The sequence below is a fragment of the Miniopterus schreibersii genome (genome assembly GCF_964146895.1).
Source record: "Miniopterus schreibersii genome assembly, chromosome: 4".
Lineage (NCBI taxonomy): Eukaryota > Metazoa > Chordata > Mammalia > Chiroptera > Miniopteridae > Miniopterus > Miniopterus schreibersii.
This window is the reverse complement of record NC_138105.1, coordinates 14,141,203-14,168,556: the sequence shown is the minus strand read 5'-3', so window position 1 is coordinate 14,168,556 and position 27,354 is coordinate 14,141,203. Positions and strand designations below refer to the sequence as shown.

The 27,354-nt window shown below is 45.3% G+C and overlaps 1 protein-coding gene across 3 annotated transcripts in view; it reads right to left on the bottom strand.

Moving 5' to 3' along the window:
* PRELID2 (PRELI domain containing 2) overlaps positions 1-25,839 on the bottom strand; it is a 66,161-nt gene extending 40,322 nt beyond the window's left edge. For 2 of the 3 annotated variants that reach the window (XR_013998801.1, XM_081137328.1), the window contains exons 1-4: positions 25,678-25,839; positions 13,753-13,810; positions 11,555-11,628; positions 9,520-9,680 (exon numbers count right to left, since the gene is read on the bottom strand). Coding sequence is in view for 2 of the 3 variants with exons in the window: in XM_081137328.1 (XP_080993454.1) it covers positions 9,520-9,680; positions 11,555-11,628; positions 13,753-13,810; positions 25,678-25,752 (368 nt within the window). In the remaining variant the exon portion in view is untranslated. Of the gene's footprint in view, positions 1-5,599; positions 5,740-9,519; positions 9,681-11,554; positions 11,629-13,752; positions 13,811-25,677 lie in introns of all 3 variants that reach the window. The other variant, XM_081137329.1, reaches the window with a different exon arrangement.
* Positions 25,840-27,354: the final 1,515 nt, after the last annotated feature.

Sequence of the window (27,354 nt, the reverse complement as noted above, 5' to 3'; positions counted from 1 at the left end):
TTTCCCTAACTTTGGACATGAGGCTGCTGAGTCCCCCAGAGCAGAGGGGAGAATCGAACAGGACAAGCTAGGAGTGGCCACCTCAGTGCCTCTCAATGCTACAACCCTCCTGAAGTCAGACGCATATTGAGTTCAGCAGCCTCCACTTCCAGCACAGAAAATGTCTCAAAATGTAGCTGTAAATGCAAACCAGGAAACAGAACTCAGCTTGTCAGTTTTATTTTCCATCTCTTCGCTTAGCTACGAATATTAGTCTTTCTTAGAAAGAAGGGCATGAAGCTCCCAGATGTTGATGCTCAACCTGATGGAGGGGGCAGAGTCTTAGACTAGGTAGACTGTCTATTGTCTCATGACCTCTAGGTTATTCTGCATGAGATCCATGCCTGGTTGATCAAATATTATAATTTTTAATACTCAAACTTTTTATTTACCACAGAAGCAAGGGGGGGGGGGGGAAGGGGAGGGGAGGGGGGGAAGGGCAGGGGAGGGGAGGGGGGAAGGGGAGGGGAGGGGAGGGGGGAAGGGGAGGGGAGGGGAGGGGAGGGGAGGGGAGGGGAGGGGAGGGGAGGGGAGGGGAGGGGAGGGGAGGGGAGGGGAGGGGAGGGGGGGAAGGGCAGGGGAGGGGAGGGGAGGGGAGGGGAGGGGAGGGGAGGGGAGGGGGGAAGGGCAGGGGAGGGGAGGGGAGGGGAGGGGAGGGGAGGGGAGGGGAGGGGAGGGGAGGGGAGGGGAGGGGAGGGGAGGGAAAAATTAAACTAGCATCTGCTCCATAGGGGAACACAACACAATTTTGAACAAATCCAACTCACGTCTCCCTTACTTCCCCTGATTATTCCTCTCTTGCATAAATTCAAGAGGGCCCTCATCTGAATTTTTCTAAACTTTCCAACAGGGCATTTCTGCTGAAAAATGTTCACTGTTAGCTGGAGAGCCAGATTACCAACTAGTCATGCCTCATAAGACTGGCAGGAACATCACACAGAAGAGAGCTCCAAAAGGGGTGCCAGCTAGATGTTTGCTCACCACTAGGCCCACGGGATACTGACTGGTTATCAGGGGTTTTCAAACTGAGCTGCTCAACAGATTTACCTAGAGGACTTTTTAAAAACATGGATTTCCAGGAGCCAGCCCAAGCCCACAAAACCAGAATAATCTACAGGCTTAACCTCCCCCCTGAGCCTTGGATGAACACACAACTCAAAACCAAAGGGGAAAGGGGTATGGAAAAAATCCAGAAGCAGTCACAAAAATATTTCAAAAGCTCTTACTTGGAAATGGCACAGAATGCTCTCTTGGCTAAACACATTGTTTACAGTTCAATCATCACCGTCATTTCCAATAAAACAGCTTCCTCCACTTTTCAAAGTTAGTATTTAAGGAATCACCCTACTTTGAACACAGCATTTATAGTCACCATTAGTTCCACCAACAACTCTCATTTATCTAGTGCCTTGTAGTCTCCAAGTGCAGCACATCCCCACTTATTGTCTTATTAAACCTTTCTATCGCTCTGTGAGGGAGCTCGGGCCAGCTTCACCCCTTTTCCCAGGGTCAAGCGGCATGGAAGTGACCAGGTAGCAACACCAGGAGAGAGGCCTCCGTATTACCGGTTCCAGACTCCCTCTACGTCAAGCTTCCTACCAAATCCTACCGGACTTTCCCAATTTGCACTTGTCCTCCTGTCCGTTCCATCCCTTTTTGCTTCTTGCCCTTCATTCCCACTGCAGCCCATAAAGAGCACTATCTGCAACCCCTTGAGCAGATGGTCATTCATCATTCATTCAACAAATGGCCGTGGAGCCTCCTCTGCAAGCGGAGCCCTGTGCTAGGCAGATGCTGAAGGTACAGATACAGCCGAATGGGAAAACAGAGGCCTGACAAGAACGCAAATATAAAAGGCAGATAAGTGTGTTGTTGGGAGTAGTCTGACTGAGCCAAAAAGAGGCTCCTGCCCAGATGTCGTATTTACAGGGAAAAGGCCTCGTTGCTTGGTTTTCCGTAATTGGCAGTGCGTTCTAATTGTTTGATCGCCCACTGGCGCACTGGAAATCCAGGTCAATGTGAGCACAGGGACGAATACAGTGATATTTATTCAGGCTCTTCGATAACTATACCCTCAAGTCCTTTATCACCAGGATTAGAGATTAGAAATAATACCTTAGTAAAGTTAACAGAGCCAGAATGTTTTAATATTGCACTGAAAGCAAGTTTGGCAAAGAAACAGGCCAGTGCTAAACACATGAAAGTCAACAAAATGTCAGATTTGCTCCTGGAAACAAATAAGAGACTTAAGACAAAGAAAAAATGGATACAGGAAGAAAAAAATGCCCAAAAATGAGCCCCTTGAAACAAGCACATTATACTATTTGTGATTCACCAGATGAAAAGTCGAGACTTGGGATGTTTTAATCCAGGAGTTGAAAAATAGAAAATTCAAAATGTTATATGCCTTATTTGTTAAAATGAAGACTACTCATACGAGAAACTTCAATTATAAGGAAAATTTATTGAACTAAGAACAGCCGCTCATCCCATTAATTTAATCTGTGTGTAAATTTTGACTTTGGCTTGTTTCTTTCACTGTATTCCGGGAGAAATTCCTTTGATAGTTTATACAAATTAAGACAACATATCAGATGTGATTAATACACAGTCTACTAGACCAAGCATTTTTAAATCTCAGAAATCAGATCTGTAAGCAACAACGGGTACGCAGGGACTCTGAGGCAGGGGCCATGAGGATGCTCAATGCCGCGTATGGAAGAATGGTCTTGCTGCTCAAAAGCAAAAAACCCAGCTCAGCAGCATCACAGAGTGAGTCTCCACTGACGGTGATAACTTAAACCTCGCTTCAAGATAATGGAAAAGCTATTACTTATCACAAAAACACAAACAGCTATGGTGAAAGACTAACACCCAAGAAAATGCTTTTACAAGACGCTTATCTTCTAGAATTGCAGTACTTGGATAAGGTAAATGTCCATTATTAAAGACAGATCACATGCATATCCGTTATACTCCCACATAGTACAATAAAAATAAGGAGACCCAGAAAAACTAACAAATAAATATATTTTAAAGAGCAGAAGCAAACCCCAAATCATAAGAAATGAATATGCTTATTTCAGAATGTAGGATTTCAGAGGGCAGAAACCAGGACTTTTCCTTCTGAGAGATTAAAACAATGTAAGCCATTCTCTGGTCACAAGAGAGAGTGCCTGTGTCCTGCCCCACGAAATAAAGCACATTCCTAAAAGAGCTGACATCCAATTTTTTATTTTTTTATTTCTACCTTCTGATTCGGCGCAAGTGTCCGAGGGAAAGCCATGCATTGGCCCGGCGTCTCGGACTCTGGAAACAGCCAGCTCCTCAGAGCACCGCGCATGATGCCCCTGCCATAGTCACAGGGGGAACCCAAAAGAAAACCCAACACAGGGGAACTCAGTCCCTGCCACATGCTGGCATCGCCCCCTGGATGCTTTTCTCTCTCGTGCTCAAATGTCACACTGGAACTAAAACAGAAGGGTTCCTCCTGCCCCGACTCTCACATTGAGGAGCTCTCATCCCCGAGCTGGTGTGCCGAAGGGACTCAAAGTCACAACACGAGCACCTTCCTGCAGCCTGACGGCAAACCATTATAAACGCTGTTTCTACATTAAAACAATTCATGCTAAAGATTAGAGACATGTGGATTTTTAAGATTCTGATAACGACAGCAATAAAGGTGGTAATATTAAACATCAACATTGATTGACCACTATTCTAGGCTCTCTACGTGGACTGTCTCATTTGATTGTCACTACAACCCTCTGGGGTAGAGATATTTTCCCCTTCACACTGATGGGGAAACTGAGGCTTAGAGAACCGAAGTAAATTGTGCAAGGGCATATAATTATAGTTCAGAGGTGGGAATACAACCCGAGATGTAGTCGGGTTACTCTGGCACAGGATGAGAGCTGTACAAGTCTGGAGGGGCCAGGAGGGCTGTGTGAATAAAGCAGCCTCTGGACTGTTGGACAGATGAGCCAGGCGTGGAAAGACAAGAAACTATGAGGCTGCCTTAGTTCCTGGTGGCTTTCCAGTTCCCGGTTCCTGTTCCCTGGGAGGCCCGCTCCTGGGTAGAGATCCCTGTATTCACTTCCAGGGGTAAGTTTCTATTACATCCAAAGCATAACAAAGGCAATGGGCACCATGGTGAAGGGGGAAAAGGGCATGCAGTGTCTCCTCCTTGCTATCATATTCCAATTATTTTTGCCCATCTCTCTCCCACGCAGCCCTTTTGTTTCAGGGGGATCTGACCCAACCCCCAGCTCTAGGGGCAGAGCCTGATTAGTCAGGGCCAATCAGCCCCCATCAGTCCTCTGATCACTTTTATTGGTCCAGGAGGGAGCAGCTGATATAAGTTGACTTAAACAGATTTAGAGGAAGGACTTTGGTTGGGAGACAGGTTCTCTCCCTCTCACGGGTCTCTTTTCCTCACTAAACGTGGACAGAGAAGTATGGTGACCCTGGTTGCCATGGCAGCCATGAGGAAACCCGACGTGAAAAAGAATCGATACACGAGGACTATGGAACTCCTGCCCACGCAGTGATGAGACGCTACGGATCCTCGCTGACAGGGAGGCCGGTGTCACTGCCAACAGCAGAGACTCTGGGGCCACGCTGCCCAGGTCTGAATCTGGCTCTGACACTTAGTGGTCATCTTACTTCGCACAAGTGACTTCAGTTTGTAAAATGGGGTAATAATAGTTCCGAAGTCATAAGGTTGTTATCAGGATTCAATGAATTTATATATATGTATATAAATTAAATGAATTTAAAATGAATTTATATACATACACACACATACATATATCAAGCACTTAAAATAGTGGCTGGCACGTAGCAAACACAGGCAGTGCTGGCGGGTACCGGCTGAGTCAGGACTCCAGCTACTGGCCCTGAAAGGCAGCCTGATCGATATGGGAAATGGCCCTGAAAGGCAGCCTGATCGATGTGGGTACGTGTGGGAGGACTCTCCGGGCCATGCAGCGCCAAGCTGGGCTCCGGAAGAACGAGATGAGCGGGAACATCCCATCACTCCATCTCCCCCGAAGGATACAAACTCCATTTCATAAAAACTGCGGGACGGAAGTGTCCAATGGAGTTAATAAAGTGAAGAAGCGTATCAGAAAACAGCTGAGCGGCGACAGAGACGGGGAAAGGCCGCTGTTGCTCCGCCTGAGGAGGGGCCACAAGGGCGGAGACGTCAGCGGGAAGCCCAAACCGGTCGTGTGCAGGGACACAGAGCGAGGCCCGCGTGGTCCGAGGCCACGGGAAGCCCATGCCGAGCCCACCTCGGCACGGAGCCCGCGGGCCGCGCTCAGGGCCCGAGTGCCGTCGGGTTTCCCGTCACACGCACACCTGCCGGCCAACACGGAGCCGCGGGTCTAATTTTAGACTCAGCAACCGTGACAGCTTTTTTTTTTCTCTTTCAAACAAACTGTCCATATTTCATCTCGGTGCAGTGGTGAGACGCTCCGCTCCCATTCCTGGCAAAGGGGGGGGGGGTGAAAGTAATTATGGGACCTTTTTTCTCTGACGTCCCCTGCCCCCAGATTACCTCATTTAGTTAGAACTCCTGCCTCAAGGGCCTCTCTACATCCATGTCAAGAGCTAAGAAAACATAGGTTTCCTGGAGTCTGGATCGCAGCTTTCATCATATCATCCCCTGCTTGGAAACCTTCATCTGGCTGCTTGTTGCTAAAAAAGACAAAACGCATAATCCATATCTAACCTGGGAGCCAAAGCACTCTACTGTTCGCAATAAATCCATTCTTTAGGAAAGTCCATATTGCTACCAACCACTTTGCTCAGGTATCAAGTCGGTGACACCTGGATCCCACCCTGGCTCCACAACTTACTGACTGTATCACCTTGAGCAAGTTATTTAACCTGAGCTTCGAAACACTGCAGGGGAAGGGTCTAGCTTTGACCTTGACACAGCAGGTGTCAGTGAATCTGGGCCTGCTGTGTCAGTAACCTGAGAGTATTCTGGATGAGAAATGTAACAAACCAAATAAAGAAGAAAAGTGTAACTGGTCCTATGTCTCTACAGAGGAATCTAGTACTATGTATAAAAATATAAAATGCACATAACCTTTGACCCAAAAACCTCACTTTGCTCCATCCACCTTAAAAGGTCATTGGGGAAATATGTAATCATAGGGGTTTATCATAGCATGGTTTGGAATACCCAAAAATTCAGAAACAACCTAAATGCCTTTAGGAATGGGCCAAGAAAATCATGTAAACTAGCGCTAGGTCATGAAAATTGTTTCTCTTTTTTTCCAGAACTGTTTGATATTTTTTTACAAGACACATGTATCATTTTTTCCAGAACCAGAGGGAAGATTTAAAAAGTAATTTTTAAGAAATACACAAAGGGGAAAAGTCTGGAAGGATGTTTTCCCTGGATTCTCGGGGCCAATTATTCTGTATCTTACTGATGGAGGTCTGTTCGCTTTTCAGGCTGGTAAATAGCCAGGATGGCTGAGAAAACTGAGGCTGAAACAAAATATGAAGTGAAAGACTTCTGTGGTTTTTGCATAAAATGAGACAATTCTGTCCTTTTGCTAATTCTGTATACAAAAAAAAAAAAAAAAGCTCTATTCCCTGGCTATACTTAATCCCAAACATCTAAGTTCTATGTGAGGGCTCTTGCCAGGAGGGAGACTGAAAAAATTTAAAAAAACAACTAGTGGGTCGCTCAAAGCAAGCCCATCTCAGATGCTATTAAGACTTGGCATTCCCACTCACTCAATGCACGGCGTTCTAGAATTATCACTATAGGACTACAATTATGGGAGCCGTAATGATTTGGACAAGTGATAGAGCTTTAGAATGGATTTAAGATTTTTGGTCTTTAGTTATTTGGATTTGAGGGCCTTAGTATTTCCATTAAAATGATCAGTACATAATACAAAAATTCAAACCATACAAAATAATACCAAAAAACACAGTAAGCTGTCCTCTGAAATCATACTTCACAGCGACAATCATCATTAACATTTGGGCCTTGTTATATTTTGCTTCTATTTTTAAACCTATCTCAAAGGAACTAATCATTTCTAACTCATTATATTGGCAAAATTTAACAGTACGTTAAGTGCCAGCAATATTGCAGGGAAATAAACTCTTACATACTGTTGATGGGAGTGTAACTTAATGTATTAACACATTGGGGGAAATGTGACAGAATCTACATAAATTAAAAATGTACATGTCCTAAGAACCAGCCAGCTATACAGTTTGTTTGTTTTTTAATTGATTTCAGAGAGAGGATGGAAGAGAGAGAGAGAGAGAGAGAGAGAGAGAAACATCAGTGGTGAGAGAGAATCACCCATCAGCTGCCTCCTGCACCCCCCTTACTGGGGATTGAGCCCGAAACCCGGGCATGTGCCCCAACCGGGAATCAAACCGTGACCTCCTGGTTCATGGGTCGATGCTCAACTGCTGAGCCACACCAGCAGGGCCAGCTTTCTTGTATTGAGATATAATTCACAGACCATAAAATTCACCCAATGGTTTTAGTATATACACAGAATTGTTCAACCACTAACAGTTCCAGAACATTTTCATCCCCCCAAAAAGAAACTCCATACCCACTCACAGTCACTCCCCACTCCCTTTTCCTCCTTGCCCAGAGTAGAAATCTTTCTGTCCCTACGGATTTGCCTATTCGGGACATTTCAAATAAACGGACTCATACAATACGTGGCCTTTTGTAACTGGCTTCTTTCACTTGGCATAACGTTTTCCAGCTTCGTCCGTGCTGTGACAGGAACCTTACTCCATTTCTTTTTACGGCGGAATAAAAAGAATGTATGGATCTCTCACGTGTGTTTCTGTTTCATCAGCTGATGGACATCTGGCTTGTTTTCCCATTCTGCCTATTGTGAATAATGGTGCTAAGTAGTGGTGCTCTGAACGTTCCCGGGCAGGTTTTCGTGTGGACATACAAAACACAGTGTAGAGCTGCTGGGTCAAGCGGGAACGTTCCGTTTGACTCTTCGAGGCACTGACAAGCTGCTCTCCAGGGCGGCCGCACGATTTACATTCCCACCGGCAGTTCATGCGGGTCCCAATCTGTCCCCACCCCCTGCAGCACTGGTATTGCGTCTTTTCCATCACAGCCACGCAGCAGGGTTGAAGTGACAGCTCACTGTGGTTTCGATTTCCACCTTCCTAACGACTGCTGATGTTGGGCATATTGTTGTGTGCTTACTGGCCATCTGTATATGTTTTTGGAAACTACCTACTCAAAATTTTGCCCATCTTTTCTTCGGGTTGTCTTATTATTAAGTTGTAACAGTCCTTTATATATTCTAGATACTAGACCCTTATCTGATATATGGTTTGCAAATCTTTTCTCCCATTCTCTGGATTGGTTTTTTTCATCTTCTTGACAGTAGCCTTCGAAGCATAAAAGTTTTTATTTTTGATGCAATCAATGTTACCTATTTTTGTTTGGGCTTTTGGTGTCATATCTAAGAAACCACTGCCTAAGAGAAGATCACAAAGATTCACACCTATGTTTTCTCCTAAGAGTTTTATAGTCTTAACCCTTTCATTTAGGGCTTTCATCCATTTTGAGTTAATTTTGTATTTGGTGTGAGGCAGAGGTCCGGCTTCATTCTTTTGTTTGTCAATGCCCAATTGTGCCAGCACCATTTGTTGAAAAGAATATTCTTTCCCCGTTGAATTGCCTTGGCATATAACTTTTAAAACTATACCTAAAATGGTCTAGAGCTTGATTGTGGCAGTGGTTACACATCTGCATATATGTTTGTTAAAACTCAGAACTGTACACTAAGAACAAATTTTATTACATTTAAATAATATCTCAATTATCCTGAGAATTAAAAATTCTCCTTTAGAGAAACATTCACATACAGCATTTACGAGGGTCATATGCCTTACCAATACTGCGGTACTGTCTGTAATGGAAGAAATTGGAAACCACTAGAACGTCTGTCAAAAAGGAAAAAGCTAAACAGAATATAGGAATATGCTATATTTTATATATGTATAGTGGATAAAGTTTAGAACAGTCCATTAAGCAGAAAAGGTAAGGGGGCAATGGTTCACACAGAATGAAAGTATGTATGTAACAAAAGATATACAAAACCATACTACACAGCCTCTGTGAGCACACATGTAAGTACCTCAAGGTATCTTAAAATCTAGAAAAATGCTCAGCACAGTGATGACACCAACTGCCTCTGGAGAATGCGAAAGACACCAGGATTGAACAGGGGGGCCAGAAAGGGACTGAGCTCTGTCATTTTCCCTCCAAAGGGAAATCTATTCATTAATTACTTGTGTGATGAAAAATTAATAATGTGTACCTACTGTGAGTTATAAACAGAGATTATAAGTATGAAACCATAGCTTTTCAATACATGTGCTCACCTGTGCGGCCTTGCACCCAGCCCCCACGTCCACACACACGTGCCCAAACACACGCACAGGTGATCTTACCAATTTGGATTCTCCATGCTTTCCCGGAAGACAGACTCTTCCTTCATGGATGCATACTGTGTCCACGTAAGGCAGTGACTCTGTATGGCCATGCTTCTTTCCTGAGGATTGAGCCACGATTCCTCTTCTAACTGGATATTGGGTACCTTTAAAATGCTCACCTGTCCAACAGAGGGAGGATGGCTTTCTCAATTTAGGAAGAGCAGGCTGCACAAGGATTGTGCCCAGAACTGCTTTCGGTCTTAGATAATTAAGGGGACAAGTGATCCTGATATGTGGATGGTGGCTCCCCAATGGCTGTAAGTCCTCGATAATCAAACATACTACGACCTTACTAAATGCTGGTGAGGACGTGCGAATGGCCCAGGATTTATGCAGGCTGTACAGCCCCGGGCCTGATTTCCCTAACTGCTAAACACCAAGCAAATTATCAGCCTCCTTCGCGTCTCCTCCAGGGCTGGTTATGGCCTTCTTAAATTGATGGATTCTAATTGGGCCCACTTACGGGCTCACGTGTGGGACGATACCAGGTAAAATATTTTCTTCATTTTAAACTCTGTTCAATACCTAGAAATGCATTCTTTCCTAGGTGGAAGAGACATGGAAAACTACAAAGGCAGAACTGTACAAGTCAGAGGTGGCCTTAAATTATTTAAGAATTGAGATACAACACAAAGTTGAATGCCTTTTTAATAATAGATTCAAGCATGTATATAGGGCAATGGCAGGCAGGGTACATAATCTGGGGAAAGAGTCAGTAATAATTTGCTGCACATATTGCAACACCTTTTACCACCTGGAAAATAAAAGAAAGTTCATTTTCATCTTCATGTCACACTTCTTTCCACTAAAGAATGTGACGGAGTCTTAATCCATCGTAAGGAAGTGCTAGAAGCTGCCATCTTCTCTACAACAACACAGCAAAGACATTTCTGAGCTCGTTGGCAGGAGCCCAGCGGGTTCCACGTCACACACAGAACCACTTCTGGGTTGAAACATCCATCTGAGACATTTTTTAAAGTGTGAATCAGGATGTTCTCCTCTTATTTCCTAATGATTCTAAAAAGGCTCTTGTCACTACTTTCTCTACGGTTCAAGCAATGTGATTAAAAATTTCCACTTACCCTTTTTTCCAACAATCACCAGTGTGCTGAAGGATTTCAAAGAGAGAAAACAGTTTGCTATCATGACGATTTCCATCATTAATGCCATCACTTTACAGAAACATACACAGAAAGGCTTACAGAGAGCACTGGGAACATTATACTCCCCGAAATAACGGTTCTCTCCGGCAGGGAAATAGAAACTGAAGCTTTTACCTCCCTTACAAATATCTGTCTAAATATCCACCGTCTGCCCACCTCTGGTCATTCTTACCTAAGAGTCATATCTAACCGTGACCAGATAAGGAAAGATGGTCACTTGATGTCCAACGTCCAAGGTACCTTTAAAATAACTGTAGACCAGCTCTATGTCCACTAAGAGTCCTCCACAAAAGAGACAGAACCAGACAGGAAAAAACTGTCTCTGGTGGCATCTGCCAAAACTGAGGTTGGCCCTGGCTGGTGTGGCCGGTGTGGCTCAGTCCCGTGCGCTGAAAGGTTGCTGGTTCAATTCCCGGTCAGGGCACATGCCCGGGACTGTAGGCTCGATCTCCAGTAGGGGGCGTGCAGGAGGCGGCTATGGGTGTTTCATTCTTACATCAATGTTTCTCTCTCTCCCTCTCTCCCTTCCTCTCTCTCTAGAAATCAATTTTTTAAAAAGCTTAAAAAAAAGCATTAGTTCTCACACCTGTCCTCAGGCTAGTTTTCTAGGGCACTGAAAATGGTTCTAGAAAGCGGGCCCTCAGGGGTTCATAAAAAGGGGGGAAAAACTGAGGCTGGATATAACAGACCTTTCTTCCTCTGCAGGGCTATGAGGTAAGAGAGCTGGGAAAGTCCTACCACTCCTTCCCATCAGAAGATGCTCTTTTCATGACTATCAGAAAATTACCCAATGTTACACCACAGCTGGTAAAATTTTGAAATGAAGTTACCTTCCTTAAAATTTCTGGAACCACGTTCTGACAGATTGCAATCCTCTTCCTATAGATGATCCCTGTTGACACATCTAGAAATAGAAAATTTTTACACTCAAAAAAATATTTAAGGAAATGTACTCTTGTCTTAAGGTCAAGAAAACTTTGAATGTCAATCTCAATTTTCTGTGCGTAAAATTCCTCAGAAAATGTTTAACTCAAAATGTAGTGTCTCTGACCACTTTTCTGGGCCAAATTACTCCAAATACACTTATCTGTGATCAAGGAATATGTGTAAAGCACTCACAAGTACACATCCTAAAGTCAAGGATAAAAGAATCGCAAACTGCTCACTGCTATGAACTATCAATGTCAACACTCCAATGACAATGGCCAATGAACCTCCTGCTCAACTCCAACAAAGAGAATGTCTTAACAAAAATAAATGGAGAATTTGATTCTGCTGCCTTCTGCACCAAACAGGTTTTCAAGCCCAGATTTCTAGCTATGAAATTTAAACATAATTAATTATATTAGGCATACTTTTCTCTTATAGGGAAGCAGACTCCCTGTGACTTGAACTACTGTTTTGAAAGGAAGTTTCCAGAATAGCACCAGGAATATATTTTAAAAATGACAACAAGCACACACACACACACACAAAAAACACTCAATAAATGTGAGTTAAGAAAAAGGGAGACCAAGTAAGAGAAAAAGATAAACTTAAAGTGTTGTCGTTTGCTGTGTGAGTTACTGTGACTCGGCCACACTCCTACAAGGTTTCTCACAGCTCTGGCTCTAGGAGCCCTGACCCTTGCTGCAAACAAGCTTCTGACTGTTCGGAAGCTGCTTGTCTTCTCTGCCGATCGGCACGCCTCTGGGCACCGCATCCAATGTTTGCAGCACGTACTGAAAATGGATTAGCCGCTCCTGTAGGCAAAGATGCCCTTGTCGCTGCTGGAAATTATAATTAACGTTCCCATGCCACTCTGGAATATGAACATTGTTCTCTTATTCGATCTTCACAACCACCTAAAAGCAGGTTTATTACTTTCCCACTGAACAGATGAAGAAACTGAGCCTCCGAGAAGTTAGGTTATACAGATAGGAACAAAATCAGGACTTGAAATTAGATTCCTCTGATGTCAAATAACAAATTTCTCCCACGCTGAGTGCAGGTATCTGAGAAAATGGTTTTTTTTAATGTATTTATAAGCGTAATAGAAGTACAGAAAACAACCTCACAAGCAAAAGACAGTTTTCTGTTCACCCAGCACAGAGAAGGCCTCAGAGTCATGTCGCTCACTGGGAAGGCTTAGGAACATGTGAGACCGGGGGCTGGGCGTCTCCAAAGGTTTAGACGTGGATTACGCCCATCGTTACAGTTCCCTGCACTGCTCGGTTCTCAAGTTCAAATACTGTCAGAGAAAATGCTTCCGCAGGACATGTGAGTGACGGGACAGTAAAGACTCCAACACTCCAGGCCAGGGGTCGGTAAACATTTTCTTTATAGGGCCAGCTGGTAAATATTTTAGGTTTTGTGAGCCATATAGTCCCTGTTGCAGCAGCTCAACTCTGCTGCTGTCACAAGGAAGCAGCCCCAGGTAAAATATAAACAAACGGGCATGGCTGAGTGCCAATAAAACTTTATTTACAACAGGCCACACAAGCATAAATTATCAACCCCTGCTCTGGCCAATACTGAACCACGTTAAGTAGAGTTATGACCTCACAATCTAATCACTTTACAGTCACATCTCACACACATGCTATTAACCACATCCATTTATCTATAAAATGATACATAAATATGTTATAGGGGTAGGGCCATGTGACCTTGGACCGGTTATTTCTCTTTCTGCCTCGGTTTCTTAGGTCATTAAATAGGAGTAATCATCATACCTACCCCACAGACTGTTCTGAAGATTAAATGAGTTAATAAAACAAACTGTGCCTGGCACATATTAAGTGTTGAAAAATGTTAGCTGTTATCACTGTCATCAAGGATTAACTGAGAAAGTGGCAAGGGAATAGGAGGCCAGCCTTTGACTGCTATAAATGTTGGGCGCTCTTTTCTATTAGTCACTTCAAATACAGAAACAGACCAGTTTGAAACAAAATAGGCCACACACACACCAGCCACAAACACACATCTTTACAAAAATCAGTATCATTTAATGCTCATCACTGAAGGGAGGTGAATTCAGAGAACCTACCTCTTTTTTCCTCCACGGTTTGTACCGAGACGACATTTTTATCCATGGGGTTGGGATACTAAAAGAAAGCAAATAGAGAAGAATTACCATCCATCTTCCACCAAAGTGAGCTATCCCATGGTAGCCACGGTTATGTGCAGGAACAGGAAACATTTTCCAAGCACTGCCTAAGGCCCGTTTTCAATCAAGGGTCTTAATTTTACTATTTCAGCCTAGGTAAGTGAGATGCTATCATCAGCTGGGCCTGCATGAAATCTAGGAGGAACCTTCCTTTGCCCCAGCCTAGCCCTCCATGCAGAGGGGCAGGTTAGGTTAAGCTACCCAATAACTAATACTATTAATACTGAGCCAGCCTTATTAAATCAAGAGTGTTTTTGTGCCAGGCACTGTGCTAAATGCTTTACTTGCACAGTCTTATTGAAGTCTCGTAACAGCCTCTTTGTTGTGACTGGGCTGTGGGATATTACTCCATCTCTCAGAAATGGTCAGAGAGCGGGGGTTCACCCAGCTAGTGAGTGGGAGAGCCGGGAAATTAAACCACGGCTAAGACAGAGGGAACCCCTTCACTACTGTCTCACACCACTGCCTGGAGCTGGGTTAGCATCACAGGAGTATGATCCTACAAGTAGTCTGCGCCAGGTCCTCAATAAACAGTTAATTTATTGACTAAATTCCCCTGAAAGACAATTTGGATATAATAAGGCTGACAGTAGCTACCATTTTTGGCCTAGGCAGTGTATATACATTATATCAGTTTAATTCTCAAAACTATCCCGTGAGACATATGCTGTTTTTCCCCCTTCACGTGTGAGAAATGAGGCTCAGAAAAAGTAAGTAATTTGCTCAAAATCAGCCGGCTAATGATCACCGAGAGTATAATTTACCCGCAGATGCTCTCTGTTGCCTTCAAAGTCTGTCCACCTAAACTACAGGTAAGTCAGTTACTCAGATCCAACCCTTTCCATCTGTTCAGATGCACAAAGAAAGAACTTGGGGAGCAGAACTGACTTCCTCAAAGCCACAGGACAGGGTGGCTGCTGACTCAGGCCTGCTGAGCACCCCGTGGGCTCTTTTCCCAGAAGTTTACTGCTTCATCATGTGATCAAATCTGAAAAGAAAATTACAGGAAGTCTTACCCAAGACATTATAAGGTGCTAAGGGGGAGATGAGAGCAGCAAAGAGGATGGGGGGGGGCAAAGGAAGGCCCTCCACTTGGCAAATTTGAGCTGTAAGTCTTCTGAGCCCCAGGAAATAGTATGTGAAACTCAGTGCGTGTGGGTCCCCCCAACCCTGTATAGCAGCGTGTGTGTGTGTGTGTGTGTGTGTGAACTAGAACTTTCATCCTAGGTAAAATGAGAATATTTCCATTACTGCAGTCCCAGTTTGCTCAGTACATCCTGACTGAATACTGTAAATGTGACGTAGGTTGTAGGAAGATTACTGAACTAAATTACGAAAGAGGTTGGATATGTAATCACCAGAGAAGGGCAGTGGTCAATGTTTTCAGTTCTTATTACTTCACTTAGTTATCAGTGAAATTCCTAAAGAGTATAATAAACTCAGTTCACACTTTTACATAATTGTTATATTTGTTTACCAAGTCAAAGGGTATCAGTTTAAATAATAGTGAATATTCTTCATTCAACAGTTTTTTGAGTATCATGCCAAGCACTGTTCCAGGCACTGAGAATATAATAATAAAACCAACAAAATTGTAGCCATTTAGAGAGTTTACATTGTTAGTTGAGAGATATATATATATGTATGTGTGTATGTGTGTGTGTGTGTGTATATATATATATATATATATATATATGTCAGACTAAGGAGTAATAGGGGGATGAAAATTGTCAAGAGAGGCGGCTATAAAATAAATTCTTAGGGGGTCACCCATCAGACAATGCTTGTAAATAACAAAAGTAAAATGGAAGTTTTATTAATCAAACACAAGAGATCCCGAACTATTCATTCCAATAAAGTCATCTGCAAGATTCAAGTCATTTTCCTATGCAACTACTTTTGGAGTTGGAGAGACATGAGCCTCGGGTTTCCATGGGAGAACAGGAAAAGAAACCAGAGGTTTGTTTACAGTAGCTAAATACGACAACATAAAAGGCACGTGTTGGAGCTTGTTTAAAAGGATTTATTGTGCTGAGGCTCCCCCTACCTGGCATTACTTGAAATGATCTGACATCACCTTGTGGTAACTTGAATATTCATGATTTAATTCACAAAAATTTATCTGAAGTCAGGTAATAAGGGGTTGAGAGAGGGTCACCTGCTCAGAGAGGGTCACCACCAGTAACGCCAATTTGGGAAGACAGGAAGCAGCTGAACAGGTTTTTCCTGTCCAAGCAGTGTAGCAGTGGAATGGACCAAGCTCGGTCAGGATCAGCCCACTGAAGACTTACTGAGCATTTACTGTGCCCATACAGGGTGCTGCATTGAGACTACCCTATGTATTATCTCATTTAGTCACCTCCGAAACCAGTAAACCTATTAACGATTGTTAAGATAAGGAGTCTTTGTGTTAAAAACACTAGAAACTCTCATGAAAGCACAGTGGTCTGATGACCCAGATACCTTCCCGAAACCCTCGCCACCCTTGGACCTGGCCCAGTGGATCACAAACTGCAGTGGCATAAGAATGACTGAGTGGGACGTGCACATTCGCCATGCACGCATGGGTGACGGGCTTTTTAAGGTATATTTGACTTCATTTTGAACTCAGCATTTTTACTTTCTTCACAGAATGCATTAACTAACTCCTTCCCCCAAGAACCTGATCTATTGCAAATAATCACTGTATACATTATATGTATGTAACAGTCTAACAAGGGCAAAATGTAGACTCTTCTGCATTTTCATATACCTTGCTTTCATTTATTTTTTACATATTAAAATGTAAGAGGCCAAAAACGTGCAAAATACTGGGTAAAAAACAAAATATACATGAAAACAAACATATAGCTAGAAAAGTGAGAGGCCAAGAAATTGAGTCCACCTAATTACAGGAATAACACTCAATACATCTGTAGGGGGAGCTTCATAAAATATGGTATTTACCTTTCTTATTTACAGGAGAGAGAAATATATATATATGTGTGTGTGTCTTCATAAAGCCTACCCTTAGGACAGTAAGAAGTTAGTAAAATATCAACTTTCCAAAGAGCTTAGAAGTCAATGCCTGCCTTTTATAACACACTCCTTACCCCTCCCCCTGTAAAAAAAACAAGAGGGCTGATGACCTCAAAGGAGTCATTGTTTACCAACTTCCAAATGGCATGATCCAGGAAGCAGATGAGCTGCCGGATCCGTATGATTAATCCTGCAAAGATGACTAAAAGAAGCCTGGTATATTAACATACCTGTTTTATAAACACTAAAGAAATCTTTGCTACCCAAGCTGCTTCCAAACATGTACATGGAGCTGCTGAAAAGAGATCCAGTGCGTAGTTACACAAAGAAATCACCGTGGGCTATGCCAAATTCCCCTTATGAGCCACATGCAATAGTTTATCTTAAGGAAAAGCAAAGTTAATTTTATACCAATATCAAAGGGGTCACTGATGAAACAAAATTCCAATGATAAAAAAACTAACCTTGTTTATGTCGATAGATATTTTGAATTGGCCTTTCAGGCCAGTGGGATGATGAAGTAGAAAGAACAAAGGACCAGGAGTCAAGACATGCAGACCACGATGCTGCCGTCTGTGAAGCCAGGGTGGGGACCACCAGATGATCCTCAAAGGCCCTCTGGCTGGGAAGTTACGCTAAACAGAGGCCAACCACTGTCACATCACCCTCATTCATTCCAAAATGTCCTAATAATTAGCAAGGACATAATGACTGAAGTTCTTTGAAAGGAATAGTTTATAATTGTGACACAAAGGAAAATCCTCTATCTCAACATTACATGCATACATAACCCCAAACGCACTAAGATACAATCAAAGTCTCCAGAACAACTGGCCAGTACTCTTTGAAAGTGCCATGGTCCGGAAAGACAAAGATTAATGAACTCTCCCACGCTGGAGGAGACTAAGACAGGATAACGAAAGGCAAGGTGGGATCTTGGATTGGTTCCTATTCTGGAAAAACAAAATTAGTGGACACCTGCCAAATTTTGAATAAGTTCTGTAGATTAGTTAACATTGTACCAATGTTATCTCCATGGTTCTAAAAATTATACAGTGGTTTGGGGAAGCTGGGTAAAGAGTGTACTGGAATTCTCTGCTGTTTTTGCAACATTTGATACATCAAATTATCTCTAAATTAAAAGTTAGGAAATAAAAAACAAAATTTAAAAAGCACACAGTGTTGAAACAGTTTAGAACTCAAGAGATCTCAGTTGGAAGCTCATCTGTGGGAGTCTTGGGCAAATCACTTTCATCTGAGTCTGCCTTAGTTTCTTCATCTGTAAAATTAGACAAAAATACCTGCTTCAAAGAGTTGTTATCGGGTAAAGTGTAACACCTGGCACCATGCAGGTCCTCAATAAGCAGTGGCCCATTCTGCTACTAATGAATGCATCCACATCTTTGAGATCTTGCAATTTCCTGTGTGGTGTGGTGTGAAGTATACTACTGATATCCATCTGCCACCCAAGTGTATTTAAATGACGATTAGAAAACTATTGGAAGATATTTCTTCCTTTACTAGACAAGTAAAACCTCACAAGCTCATGCTTTAGCAATTCAGAATTTGTATGAGATACACCAGGCCTCCCTGACACATCCCTCCCCACTAGCATTAGAGAGAGCACCGCATCCAGGAATGAGAGGACTAGCAAGAAGACTGACTTTTTGAAAAAGGCATCAAACTCTAAATATCCTAGAAGTTCTCATAGGTTTATAATTAAAATACAAACCATGCCTCACACTGTATGTCTGTGTTATGTCCCTGAAAAAGCCCTTATCACAAAAAATCCATATATTTCCCTCTGTCCCCTTGACCATGAGCTCCTTGAGGCCAGGGCGATGTTTTACTTTCCTTCACATCTCCCACGGCACACACTTAGTGTGAACGTCTATTAGTAGACATATAATGAATGTTTAACTGTTAGTACTTTGATAGTTAAAAATCTCCTTTTATGCCCAGATTAAGCTACAACCTCCATGAGATAAGTTACCAAGTATACTTTAATGTTATTTAAATGATATTTTAAAAATAAGTCATAATTCAAAAATGCAACTTTATTCATGTTTACTCCAACCTTTATTATTCCAAGTTAGTAAAGATTTCTGCAGACTACTTCTCTTAGCTCTTTATTTTTAGGTTCATGGAATAGTGTAATAAATTATTATTTGTAGTAGTATTACTATCATAATTTTTTTTTAATTTTATATGCCTTTATTGATTTCAGAGAGAGGAAGGGAGAGGGAGAGAGAGAGAGATAGAAATATCAATGATGAGAGAGTCACTGATCAGCTGCCTCCTGCACACCCTTGACTGGGGATCGAGCCCGCAACTCGGGCATGTGCCCTGACCAGGAATCAAACTGCGACCTCCTGGATCCTAGGTTAATGCTCAACCACTAAGCCATGCCAGCCAGGCTATCATAATTTTTAATAAGTACTTTTAAAGCACCTACTGCCTACCAACATTAAGCTATGTATATTATATGCAACTATGTGCATTACAAAATTTATTTCCCCCAACTCCAGACGATAGCTATAATTCCTCTTATTTTGCAAACTAAGCCATAATTCCTCTTTTTCTGCAAACTGAGCCATAGAAAGATGAACTGACTTGTCTAAACTCACACAGCGAGAAGCACTCGGGCCCCCCATCTGATGTCAGAGCCCTTGTTCTTCATGTCTGCCCCATTCCCCTCCACGTCATGCCTAATCTCCTAGCAGAATCGAGACAGGAAGGTAAAGGGGAAGAAACGCTATTACACTGTGAGCCAAAAGAATAGCAACCATTATGCTAAACTAGGCCTATCACTTGTCAGGTCACTCATTTTGGAAATGTGCGTTCACCCCAAATATTTCAGGAGCTCTGCAGGGGGAGACATTCCAGACATGTGTCAGATTTGCAAGGGGGAAGAGATAGGATCAGAAATGGAAACATTATTAATTACCCAATCAACTTTCTACTCTAAATGGAAATAGCCACTCATAAATCCCCTTTATGAGTTTAAGGGAAAACACTCAAACCATTCTGTTCAGCCCATTAGACTGCTGGCTAGAATAAATAAAGCCCGAGGTCACTGTTGAAGCAAAGAAATTATTTTAATCTGTCCATTTTACTACAGTCCACATAGTAAGGGCACGTTACTGAATTCCACGCTGACTTGGTCTGAAATTACGTAAGGCTAAATCTCAGAAGAGTGTATTTCACTCATTCATTCATTCATTCATTCACTCAACAAGCGTTTGTTGAGTACCAACTATGTTCCAGGATCTCTTTGGGTACTTGTGACACATCAGGAACAAATGGCAATAGCCCTTACCCTTTACTCACAATGACTCTTTTGCCTATAGCATAAAAAGAAAACCAACCTCAACAACTCTACGGTAAGAAAAACTAACTTCTCTGCCCTCATTTGAGACTGAACAAGAAAACCCAGTCAACACAATGACTCTCTGGGTCCTTTGTAATGATTTTAAGTTTCAGATATACAAAACTTAAGAAGCCTTTGAATCCAGCTCATGAAAGGTAAGCCCATTAAACAGACCGGTGTGGGCTGCGAGAGATGACTGAGCTTCTAGACTGCCACGTTCATCTACGCAACTTTGTGTTCACTTTGTCATGCAAAGAACACAATATGCATTGTCAAGTGCATTGGATGCCACAGTTCGTGGAAAGCACCGCTTAGCACTGGATGAATAAACCATTGCGGGTTTCATGGTACTCCTCCACAAAGAGTTCATTGAAAAACACTATACACATTTCAGGAAAAAAAGCGTTGTGCTGTTTGTTTTCAAAGTGCCACTTAACTTTGAAAGCACGTAGCTAATATTTTGCCTGTGGTACCCAACAGGCAGGTGTAAGAGGAGCAAAGAGTTCTCAGGTTTTAAAAATAGTAGTATATTCTAACTTGGGAGGCAAGTCCTAACATACCAAAAGCCACAGATCAGGAGGCTCTGTTTAAAATAGAACCTCCTTGGTGCTGAAGAGGCGTCCAACAGACCATTGTGCAAAGTCAGATTCAAGGCCTCCCGGAGATCCTGACTGTCCCTTCGGCCAAGCGCTTTCCTTTGAAAACACTACATGAAGGCAAAAAGAAAAAGAAAAGTGTATTTTGCCCAAAAGATCGTTCCTGCTACTTTTAGGCTGATAAAAAGCTTATGCTTGTCAAACTGTTACACATTTGATGTCCCCAACGATCCTGGGAAATAGGTGGGGTGCTAAGGTTGCCTTATACAGTTGTGGGTGCTGTTCACTGCACAAGGGCTCCCGAGGGCACAGGGCTGCAGCCACCTAGAGGAAGGCGTGCCTTTTTCTAATTTGCACAAACAGGCCCATTTACTTTCCTCTAGCCCCGCTTCCTGTGAGCCTGTGGAAGAGAACCCCTAGATGATGTCTCTTTCTAATACGCACGAGGGTGGAAACTGTTTCCCAGGGCCACCCGGAACTTCTTCTAACAGGGACAGCACAATTACTGGGATCCAGCTCTACTGACTTCTGGTTCGTGGCTTTGTGGTCGGCAGTTGGACAGACATAAGCAGAGCAAGGACCATGGGCCAGGTACAGAAGTCACCAGGGAAGAAATCCCTGGGTGCCTAGCAACTGGGCAAACAAGGACTTGTCCCCAGGGTAATCTTTCCTCCCCAGCAAATTGCTGGTCATGTGGTTCAGACCCTCCACTGACCTTTCCTCCCCTGGCATGTTGCTAGTCATATGGGTTAGACCCCCCCTTAGACCTTAGAGGGGGAACATACAAGGGGGGCAGAGAATAGAGGTTTTGACCTGCATCAAATACATCTAGGCCTCAGTTGTGTTTCAGCTCCAGGCCCAGAAAAGCAGCAAAGTCTGACAAACAATGCCACGGCTGACATCAGGACTAATGGCCCCCTGCCCGAAACCCTGAAAGGACATACCTGGAAAGCTGATACTGAGATCCTCCCGTGGAAACTACCCTAAAATCCCCACCATTAAAAGCCCTTAGGATGAAAGACCCAGCTAACTCTCCCTCCCAGGAGCAGGAGCAAGCCTGTGCCTCTCCTCACTCCATGCCCATCCCCTGCCCCCTCCTCTGTCCCCCCAAACATCATTACCTTTACTCTTCTCTCTCCTAACCTCCAAGGGCCCTTCTTTTGCCTAACTTGTTTCCTGAGCCCATTTCTTCTAGCACTCACTTCTTCTAACTCTGTGACTTTCTAAATAAACTTTCTCATATAGTTTATACATACCTGGAAAGCTGATACTGAATTCTTGGCTCTGAATTCTTTCCTAGCCACAACTTAAGTACCCAGGTCGCTGAACCAAGGTCCAGACAGACCCCACTGGTCTAACACCTGGTGCCGTTCTTACAACACCAACAGCTTAAAATAATGAGAGATGAAAATTCTCATAGCCATTGGGTTTACGGATGTCTCAGAAATAGTCACACAGCCCCTCCCAGGGGTCTGTGAAGATCGCTTTTGAATAGAAAAAATGGAAGTGTAGTGTCGTCCGTAGCGCTAACACTGCCCCATCACTGGGCCTTTTCTGCAAATGTTCTCCTTCCCTTTCCCTACCCCTAACTTCCAAAATGTCCTACTCAGTCTTTATTTACTATGTGCCAGGCACTTTGCTAAGTATTTTATAAGAATTCTTCCAGACCCTAACTAAATGCAGCTCTACAGGTGATCTCAGCTTACAACACATGGAACACAAAAAAATTCCCGGCTGAACCCAGTCAACCACAGAATCATGAGAATTCAGTCATTGGTTTAAGGCACTAAATAACAAGGGTGATTTGTCACATTGCCACAGAAAACTGAAACACTGTATTTTCTCACCCTATCACACAGCAAAGCTACACCCTTCTATCAGGCACAAAAAGTCGACCCAGATGAATAAACCTAGAGGGAAGACTGTGGACAAAAGGAACCGGAGATTGGATAGAGAGCATAGCAGAGTTGATTCTGAAATATTTTATTCCCTCAATACAATCGGTCCTCTGTACCCAACCAACCATGGGATTGAAAATAGTTGGAGGTGGGTGGGGAAATCCCAGAAAGTTCCGAGAAGCAAAACTTGAATTTGCCACGCAATGAGCACTACCTTGAATCCTCACAAATGAAGTGATATACAGGCACACCCTACTATAGCTTATATGCGAATATAGGTTATATGCAAATGCTGTGCCACTTTTTATATGAGACTTGAGCATCCTTGGATTTTAGTATCCAGGGGGGTGGAGTTCCTGATACCAATCCCCTGGGACACTGAGGAATGACTATAATCATCTATGTTCTTATTAGGTGCCAGGCAGCACAGCCTGGTGATTAGGGGTATAGGCTTTGGATTCAGATGTGTGGAAATCCTGGCTCTCCCACCTGCCAGCTGTAGGAACTTGGAAAAGTTGCTTAAACTCCGCCATACCTCAGTTTCTCCAGACTGCGAAATGGAAGTCAATCATAATTACTTCCTGAAGCTGCTGGGAGAAGTAAACACGAAAATGTATGAAAGCACTTCCTCCCCTCTCCCCTTTTCGTCCGGGAAACCCCTGTTCAGGCTTCAGCCGTTATTTCACAAATGCCACTATTTCAAGGAAGCCTTTCCTAACGGCCACCGGGCCTTCAGCAGGCCCCCCTGCTATATTCAATCACAGCAAATTGAACTTTCCCTGTGTAAATACACATCATGAATTGAAACTGTGTTCTTTTGTTGATCATTTATTAATGTCACTCTCATCCAGGACAGACCACCAGCTCTACAGAGCCAAGCACACAGAGGGAAGTATTTCTAAACACCTGTTGAATGAAAAAAAGAAAGCAATTAGCCCAGAATCGTGACATGTGCCGAGCACTTGAAGTGAGAGCTTGGCGTTGTGCTACATGCTTCTACAGAGTAAGTCCCGCCCTGAAGAAGCTTGGGGTCTAGTGAGGGTGAAAGACTCGTGCAGAAGTAACCATCCAACACCACATGGTGAGAAAGTCCTCCACAAAGTGCCCCTCCAGTTCTAACAAGGCAGAGATCACCTCTTGATGCCTATAATCCAGAAAGGCTTTCCAAGGAGCAGTGGCCTTAGCGAATCCACCCTCCAAAGTGCCAATTCTAACAGAAAAAAAAGGGTGTTGACTGCTTCTCTTTGGACCCAGAAGCCTGGCCTAAGGCAAAGACTACATCGGATGCATAATTCATGCTTCATTTGTTTTTTCACTCATTGTTCATCAGGTTTTTTTCATTGAGCACCTAAGAGGTGCCATGAACAAGCTGGCATGCCCCCCAGAGCGGGTCTCCATGGCAGCATCATGTTCACCAGCATCCTACTCACGCCTTCATGACCTGGGCCCCCAACTTCATCATCCTCTCTAATAAAAGTCAGGTCTGGCCTGACAAGTGAGAGCATCACGCTGGTTGAGCATCCACCTATGATCCAGGAGGCTGTGGTTCGATTCAGGTCAGGGCACATGGGAGGGGGGAGGGGCTGCTGGATCCCCAGTAGGCGGCATGCAGGAGGCAGCTGATCAATGACTCTCTCATCATTGATGTTTCTCCCTCTCCCTTCCTCTCTCTGATACCAATAAAAAAAATTTTTATTTTTTTTTAAGTCAGGTCTATCACTAAAAAAATACCACCTTCCTCCCCCAGCATCTCCCGTACTTTTGCTGCCAAGTAGCACACGGAGCACAGTCCACTGCCTGGTGGGTGCTCCTTCGTGCACATGCGTGAAATCTTACTTAACAATGTGAAAGCTGAAGGGAAACCTGAAAGACCACTGGTACAACACCCGGCTGAGAAGCAGATACTGGGGCCTGCAGAAGAAAAATGACCTCTGACCAAGGTCATCAAGTGAACTAACTAAAGGCAAAGCCATTCTAAAGTCCAGGGGCCCCACCTCCCAGGCCTGGGTGCTTTTGTTTTTTTCAAAGAAATTTCCCATTCTCCCACTGCCAGGAGCCACAGTCCCCGAAGAGCCCTTGGGAGGAGGGCCTCGGCGGACTGAGGCTGCGGTGCTCAGTTAGCGGTGCAGACGGGTCAGAGGCCCTGCTACCCGCACCAGTCACCCTGATAAGAATTATCTCACTTGATTCCTCACAACCGGCCCTTTGAGTTGATACTGTTGTTTCCCCATTTCACAGATTACAAAACTAAGGCACAGGGAGGGTAAGCGACCCGCCCAAAGTCCCACAGCTGTTTAATAAAAGAGAAAGGGGGGAGGCTATAGAAAAAAAAAAAAAAATGCAGAGAAAACTAAGATGATGGCTTCAGTGCCCCCCCCCAGCTTTTAAGGGGTCACTGATGTCCTAGAAAGACCACTCGCCGTACCCAACATCAACAGGGCTGCAGCAGCTGGGCTTCCTGGAACTCTCCCCACGGCCTCGCGCTCCAGCGGGCGCGGGTGTGGACGTGGGGCCGCGCACGGAGCCGCTCGCGGCCGGAGGGGGAGCCTTCGAGGAAACGCGCCCCCGCCCGCGCCCGCGCCCCGCCCGCCCCCCCCGCGCCCCCGCCCGCGCCGGCAGGAGGAAAACCGCGGCCGGGGAGCGCGCGGCGGGGGGACTTTCGCGTGGGGAGCGGGGAGGGGACAGGAGGGGACAGGGGGAGGAGGGAGCGGAGAGGAAAGGGGACACGCGTTGAGAAGAGGGGAGAAGGAAGAGGGGGCAAGAGGGGGGAAACGGGGGCAAGAGGGGAGAAGGGGGGAGAGGAGACGCGAGGGGCGAGGGGCGATGGGCACCGGGAGGGGGGGCGGCAGCTGCGGGCAGCGGGCGCCCTGAGCGCGCCCTGAGCGCAAACAGCTGGCCACACGGGGACCAGGGCGGCGGGTACCTTTCGGAGGAAGCTGGCGACCACCTGCTCGAAGGGGTACTTGTACACCTGGCGCACCTCCACGGTCACCCCCATCCCGGCGCGCGCGCGCCCCGCCGCCGCCTCCCCGGGCGCAGGGCCACCCGAGCTCGGCCCGCACCGCAGGCGTCCGCACGCGGGCTGCCAAAGGGGCGTGGACTGTATCTCCTGCTTCAAACTTTCGAAACTTTATTGTCCGCTACGACAGACAGACAGGCGGCCCCGCCCCGCCCCGCCCCGCCCTCTTCCGCCCGCGCCCCGTGCGGGGGGCGCGCGCGCGGGCGGTGCCCGGGGGCTCGGTGCGGGGCCGTCTCCGCCTGGAGGCGCCGGGAGCCGCCCGAGCGCCCCTCGCGGGCCCCGCGGGACCTGCTGGCCCGGGTCTCCCCGCCCGGGAGCCGCCGCGACACGCCCTGGGGCCTGGACTCGGGGACTCGCGCTTTGGTGTCACCGCCTCTTCTGGAGCCGCCGCGCCGGCCTGAAACTGCTGTGGGCGACCCTGGAAAGTGAAATGCGGGAGCTGCCCGCCCTCCACGCTGGGGCTCGTCATCACCCTCCTGGCGTTGCTACCGCAGGACAGAGGCCTGGCCGCTGCCCCCGGGCCTGAGGTTGGGTGGAAACTGCCTGTGTCACCCCCGAGTGTCCAGGAAATAAAGAACCGGGGCTTAGCGTCGCAAAACCCCTCTGCTCCCAAAGTAAACACCGCGGAGCAGCACCTGGGCAGGGTTGGCAGGTAGGAGCAAGTGCGGCCATTCATTCAGCGAGTTATTCAGCGCATCGCTTACTGAGCACCTACTATGCTCCAAGCGCTGGGGAGGCGCTGGATTCAGCGGCGTACACAGCACAGTCGGTAGGACGCGTTAGCCCGGTGACAACAAACAATTAACAAAACGGGACGCTAAACAGGGTGATGGGTTAAAGTTTCAGGGGGTGGGTAGGGCGTGATGTCAGCTAGAATGAGTAAGGAAGGCCCGTGAGGTGGCCACTTGTACATTTATCATTTCTCCATCTCACTTGCCCCTGACACGTGGTCACACTGGTCTGGCACAGCCTGGTCTTGGATAAGTCCAGCTGTCCGGTCACTCACCGCTTCACCCCAGCTGCTGGACAAGCCCGGGCACAGGGGAAATAGCCACCCACTGTTTTCAGGCCTCTTTCGAATTCACAACCACTAACCTCTCCAGGGGCCTTTGGATGGCTCCCGATAAAAAATGCTACATTCCTCTAACCCATCTACTGCCCCACACTCCTCCCCCCTCCACCACCTCCTTCCCTGGCCTTATTGTCGGTGGGTACCTTGCTTCCTTCTTTTTTCACTTAGTAAGTAGGAAACCGCTCTCTACCGCATCTATCTACCCACCTGTCCAAATGGCCCCCTTCTCTCCTGTTCTTCTGCATGAACTGTCAGCACTTAACTGAGGGCCAGTCCCTCCGCTTGTCCACAGAAAGCAGCATCCAGTGGTGGGCCGGCAGAAGGTTCACAGACAGCTCTCAGGCCCTGATTTGTAATGCTTGTGACTTCTGTGGCATAAATACTCCCACTAGGGCCAGTTTCAGACTACCAACGTGATATCGCTAAGCGTGACCCTGCGAAGACTAGCGCAGGAGTGCACCATTGTGTGGCGTTTCCACCATCCACGTACACAAGAACACATATAATGG